The sequence below is a fragment of the Marmota marmota genome, unplaced genomic scaffold (genome assembly GCF_001458135.2).
Source record: "Marmota marmota marmota unplaced genomic scaffold, marMar, whole genome shotgun sequence".
In the NCBI taxonomy this organism is placed as follows: domain Eukaryota; kingdom Metazoa; phylum Chordata; class Mammalia; order Rodentia; family Sciuridae; genus Marmota; species Marmota marmota.
The window spans coordinates 56,278,185-56,284,471 of NW_026000174.1; the positions used below are offsets into that span (position 1 = coordinate 56,278,185).

The 6,287-nt window shown below is 40.1% G+C and overlaps 1 protein-coding gene and 1 pseudogene across 1 annotated transcript in view; both read right to left on the reverse strand.

Moving 5' to 3' along the window:
* LOC107158630 overlaps positions 1-1,313 on the reverse strand; it is an 11,527-nt pseudogene extending 10,214 nt beyond the window's left edge.
* A 2,021-nt stretch (positions 1,314-3,334) lies between these two features.
* The window catches only part of Nup160 (nucleoporin 160), a 53,716-nt gene continuing 50,763 nt past the window's right edge, over positions 3,335-6,287 (reverse strand). The window contains exons 33-34 of the mRNA XM_048788217.1: positions 4,386-4,565; positions 3,335-3,976 (exon numbers count right to left, since the gene is read on the reverse strand). Coding sequence (XP_048644174.1) covers positions 3,887-3,976; positions 4,386-4,565 — 270 coding nt within the window. The 3' untranslated portion in view covers positions 3,335-3,886. The remainder of the gene's footprint in view (positions 3,977-4,385; positions 4,566-6,287) is intronic.

Genomic DNA, 6,287 nt, shown 5'->3' on the forward strand with positions numbered 1-6,287 from the left:
TTTTTTTTTTTTTTTTTTTTTTTTTTTCAGAGCTGGTGATTGTAGCCAGGTTTTAAGATTTTGTTCTGTTAAAAAATATTTATAGGAGAGCTGGGCATGGTGGCACACACCTGAAATCCCAGAGGCTCAGGAGGCTGAGGCAGGAAGATCCCGAGTTTAAAGCCAGCCTCAGCAATGGTGATGCGCTAAGCAACTAAATAAAATACAAAAAAGGGCTGGGGATGTGTCTCCGTGGCTGAGTGCCCCTGAGTTCAATCCCCAGTACCAAAAAAACAAAACAACAACAACAACAAAAAACCAACAACAACAACAAAAATTATAGGAGATCATTGGACTGAGTGTAGGCCCACAGGAAGACCCAACCCAAATGGAGTTACCCATCCTAATGTTACAGTTACCAATCCCAAACGAAGTTCTTTTTAATATTTTTTAGTTGTCAATGGACCTTTATTTTATTTATTTATATGCAGTGCTGAGAATCGAACCCAGTGACTCAAACATGATAGGAAAATGCTCTACCACTGAGGCACAACCCCAGCACCCTTTCTTTATCTGACTTTAGGGAGAAATCTAGAGAATGAGATAATAACCAAACCCAGAAGCAAACATTTTAGCTGGAATAAAGAGGTTTCCTTTTTTTTTTATTTGGTGGTGGTAGGTATCAGAGATTGAACACAGGGGCACTCAACCATTGAGCCACATCCTAAGCCTTATTTCGTATTTTATTTAGAGACAGGGTCTCACTGAGCTGCTTAGTGACTTGCTGTTGCTGAGGCTGGCTTTGAAATCACTATCCTCCTGTCTCAGCCTCCAGAGCCGCTAGATTACAGGCGTGAACCACAACACCCGGCAGGTTCCCCCCTTTCTAAAAAAACATTTTATTTATTGTTTTTGGGGACAGGGTTTCACTAAGTTGTTCAGGGCTTCACCAAATCACTGGCCTTTTTGGGAGGAGGAGCAGGGATTGAACCCAGGGGCACTTAACCACTAAGTCACATCCCAGCCCTTTTAGAGACAGTGTCTTGCTAAATTCTTGAGGTTAGCCTCAAACATGCAATTCTCCTGCCTCAGCCTCCTGAGTCACTGGGATTACAGATGTGCACTTTTATACCCAGTGAGTAAAATAATGGAAGTATTTTTTTAAGTACTGGGAAACTGAACCCAGGGACTTTACTACTTTACTTTACTACTCAGCTATATCCCCACTTTTTTCCAAATATTTTAAAAATTGTTGATGAAGGGGGCTGGGGTTGTGGCTCAACGGTAGAGCACTTGCCTGGCGCATGCGAGATGTCGAGTTCGTTCCTCAGCATCACGTAAAAATAAATAAATAAAAAATAAAGGTATTGTGTCCAACTACACCTAAAGAAAAGTTGATGAGCCTTTTATTTAGTTGAAAAGTATATTTATTTATATGTGGTGCCATGAATCGAACCCATTGCCTCACATCTGCTAAGCAAGTGCTCTACCACTGAGCTACAACCCCAGCCCACTATATCCCTTTATTGAGACAGTGTCATGCTAAACTGCTAAAATGTTGAGGCTAGCCTCGAACTTGAAATTCCCCTGCCTCAGCCTCTGGAGTCACTGGGATTACAGGTTTGTATCACCATGCTCAGTTCTGAGGGCACTTTTTTTGTTATTATTATTATTATTTTTAGTTTTAAGACAGGGTCTCACTAAGTTGCTTAGGACCTTCCTAAATTGCTGAGGTTGGCCTCAAACTTGGGATACTCAGGCCTCAGTCTCCAGAACCATTGAGTGCAGTGTTCCACTGCACCCAGCTCTGAGGCAGGAGGATCACAAGTTCAAAGCCAGCCTCAGCTACTTATTGAGGTCCTAAGTAACTCAGTGAAACACTGTCTCTAGTACTTTATAAAAAAGGGCTGGGGATGTGGCTCAGTGGTTAAGTGCCCCTTGATTCACTCTTCCTGGCACCAGAAAAAAAAAAAAATCGCAAGGTCTAGCAAACAAAAACACAAACTCCAAAGGGTCAGAAAATTGGAATGGAGGTTGCATACACATTGTGCTCTGGTAGGAATCAAAATGAAAAAGGGAAGAAAAATAGAAAAGCTAGACTGGCTCCAGCATGGGTTTTAGGCCTTGAACTAAAAAAATATGGGGACAGGAAAAGTTGGTCGAGGTCTCATGAAGCCATACCTTCTTTGATCAGCAATCCACTGGATAGATTTCTGGAGCAGCCAGTCTCTCACTACTTGAAGCTCTCCACAGAGATGCTATGACAGGGTCCAATGTTTTTTAGGCCATGGGTTAAATATGTACATCTAGGTCAAAGTGTCTTACTATGGTTAAAAACCCTAAGTTTAGAGAGCTGGGAGTTCAAGGGCTCTCTCAATCCCTAATTGCACCAAATGCCTCATATTAATCATGATAGAATTAAAATGAAAAAAAGAAACACATCTCAGTTTACCAACAATACCATGCAAAAACTCACACAATTTAAGTATATAGCTGGGTGTGGTGGTGCAATTCAGGAGACTGAGGCAGGAGGATCACAAGTTCAAGGCCAGCTTGGGCAATTTAGAAACCTGTCTTAAAATTTTATAGGCATGAAAGCTTCTCAATCCAGTACATTCTGGCCCTATACATTATTAGAATTTACTTGAAAAATCTATTGCTTTTTACATGGTTGACTTCCATTTGTTTTCTTAGCTAAAAGTCTACCCAACTTTAGCTTCAGAACCTGATTCAAAATATAATATTTTCTTTTTTTGCAGTACTGGGGACAGAATAAGGGATATTCTACCACTGAGCTACATCCCCAGCTACGCTTTCCATTTTTTTTTTTAATATTTATTTTTTAGTTTTAGGTGGACACAATCAATATCTTTATTTTATTTTTTTAAGGGTTTTTAAAAAGATGTACACAATATCTTTACTTTATTTTATATTATTTTTATGTGGTGCTGAGGATTGAACCCAGTGTCTTACACGTGCTAGGCGAGTGCTCTACCACTTGAGCCACAACCCCAGCCCCCCCACATTTTTTTCTTTATTGCAATCTAGTGCTTTAACTCAGGGGTACTCCACCACTGATCTACATTCTAGTCCCGTCCCCGCTTTTTATCCAGGGCTGAGGACCGAACTCAGGCCTTGCGAGTGCTAGGCAAACGCTCTGCCACTGAACTAAATCCCAAGCCCCATTCTAGTCCTTTTTATTTCTTATTTTGATGTAGGGTCTTGCTGGACTCCCAAATTGCAATCCTCCTGCCCCTGAGCCTCCCCAGGTGCTGGATTTATAGGCATGCACCACCACACCTGACTCAAAGTATGATACCTTCTTTAAACATCTGGTCGTAATTTTAGGCTTAACTAGGCAAATTATTTAATACTTTATTGAAGATCATACAAAAACTCCACAATAAATAATGAAAAGAGTACATAAAGTCATTAGCCTCCGTTTGCAATACAGAAAATACATGTCAGTTCTGGACCAAAATAATTCCATTGAAATACAAAAAGTGATAGGGAAGAATTAAAATATTTGCAGTGACTGCTTTTGGTGGTCAGCTATAACAAACCAACAACCATCAGCTATTTTGGAACGTGAGAGTAGGTCTTAATTTGCAGATAAAGAATGTCTTCAATAGTTTAAAAAAATATATAAACTCTAAAAAAGCTGTGAATCATATACAAAAGTAGCTGTTTGAGAGACCAAGGTTGAAAAGCAGAAATTGTGTTAGCACCACCAGCAAGCACAGGTCCTCTGACTCTTCTGCCCTCCTATTTTGTGCAGGATGCAGACTTGAGTGTTGTACACATCATTTACAGTTTGGAAAATCAGCCTTGAGTACAGGGTTCCTGGTAGAGTAGTCTTAAGCCCTAAGAGGCACCAAGTGGTTTCAAAGGCTAGTAACAATCCCCATCACAAGTTCCGGCGGTATAATAAATCACGTGTTGCCTTATCAACTTTTTGCTGGTAGTCCTCTAATTTGTCAAGTATTTTCTGGGACAGCTGTAAAGGAAAAGAAGAAAATCGTTACAGAGTGATTCCAGGATTAAAAAAGACTGATGTTAGATATGTGGTGCTGAGGATCAAACCCAGTGCCTCACATGTGCTAGGTGAGTGCTCTATCACTGGGCCACAACCCCAACCCTGTAAACTTCTTTAAAAATGGACTGAATGCAGTTTGTCTCTGTGTAATTAATGCATGGTTTCTCATTAGTTTATTTTTTATTTTTTTGGAAAAGTTGCTTAAATCATTGACCTTATTTATAAAGGGACTGGAACAGCATGTTAACAGGGATAAATATTTGGCTTTTGCTGTCCCTCTTAGTCCTTAGGAATTGAAGATCAACTTGTTAAGTATAGCTTGATACTGCAGGAGTTCACAGAAGACAACTCATTAAATGAGTTTACATACTGCGATGTTGTGACTGTTGGCACTGTTCTCTCCCAGAGCCTGGAGAAGCTGATCAATAGAGGAGTATGGGAGCCACACCATTGGGGCTGTTGCAGACAGTGGAAACTGAAAGGAAAATGATATTATTTGAAAAAAATCTGAAAGTGCACTGCTTCTTCTGAATAATAGGTCCACAAGACTCTAAAAGAATTAAATACTTAATTCTTTTTACCAGTTAAGATCCTCCTATATTTCTTTTCAACTGGGGAAACTGTCCTTCTCAGTTAAATCAAATATATTTAAAAATTTATTTCAACTCAATCTTAAAGGAGCCCTAAGATCTATTAAGGATAAATACACTTTAACAACTCTTCTCGAGATGGACAAATTGAAACTATTCTCTATTTCAGTGTGAAATTTAATTTAAAATTTTAAATTCAAATTATCTGAAAACAAAATACTAAAAGCAAAAACAAAATTGGAAAAGGACAGGAAAGCTCAACTTTCAAAGTTCTGAATACTTCCTTGATAATTTAAGAACTCATCTCTATAATAAGCCAGACCTGTTTAGACCTGGCTCATCTATTCATAATCTGTTTCAGATTTGGAATGTGTAACCTCTGGGCCTGTTTTCTGATTTACTGATGCTAGAGATGGAACCTGGGGTGTTTTACCACTGAGTTATATCCCCACCCTCTATTTTTTGGTACCAGAGATTGAACCCAGCAGCGCTTAACCATTTAGACATATCCCCAAGCTCCATCCACCCTTTGGTGGGCAGAGGTTTCTGGGGATTGAACTCAAGGGCACCCGACCACTGAGCCACATCTCCAGTCCTATTTTGTACTTTATTTAGAGATAGGGTCTCACTGAGTTGCTTTGCGCCTCATTTTTGCTGAGGCTGGCTTTGAACTCTTGATCCTCTTGCCTCAGCCTCCTGAGGCACTGGGATTACAGGCATGTTCTACCACGCCTGGCCCCAGCCCCCTTTTTAAAATATTTTATTTATAGACAGGGTCTCACTGAGTTGCTTAGGGCTTTGCTAAATTGCTGAGGCTAGCTTTGAACTTGTGATCCTCTGGCCTCAGCCTCTTGAGCCACTGAGAATACAGTTGTGTGTCACCATGCCCAGATTCCCCACACCATTTAATTTTTTTATTTTGAGACAGGGTCTTGCTAAATTGCCTAGGCTGGCCTTGAACTTGGGATCTCCTGCCTCAGTTTCCAGAGTTGCTGGGATTACAAGTATGCACTATTGTGCCTGGTCCATCAGACGTTCTAAGAAATAAGGAATAAAACAGCCTCTTATAGATAAGGCTGTTGTAAGGATTAAATAAGAAAACCTTGTAGAGCTGGATATGTTGAGGCATGTCTGTAATCCCAGGCAGGATCAGCCTTAGCAACTTAGCAAGGACCTAAGCAACTTAGTCAGACTCTGTCTCAAAATAAAAAATAAAATGGGCTGGGGATGTGGCTCAGTGGTTAAGCATCCTGGGTTTAATCCCAAGTACCAGGTAAAAGAAAACCCTGTAGAGATGGCATAATCCCTCTACACAAAACACCAAATACTAACTAAAGCCACATTCTTTCCTTGCCCCCTTACTTCTATGGTGCTGGAGACTGAACCAGGGCGTTATGCATGCTAGGCAAGTGCTCTACCACTGAACTATACTCTTAGTGCAAAAGCCACATTCTTTTTTTTTTTTTTTTTTAAATTTTTTATTGTTGGCTGTTCAGAACATTACATAGTTCTTGATATATCATATTTCACACTTTGATTCAAGTGGGTTATGAGCTCCCATTTTTACCCCATATACAGATTGCAGAATCACATCAGTTACACATCCATTGATTTACATATTGCCATACTAGTGTCTGTTGTGTTCTGCTGCCTTTCCTATCCTCTACTATCCCCCCTCCCCT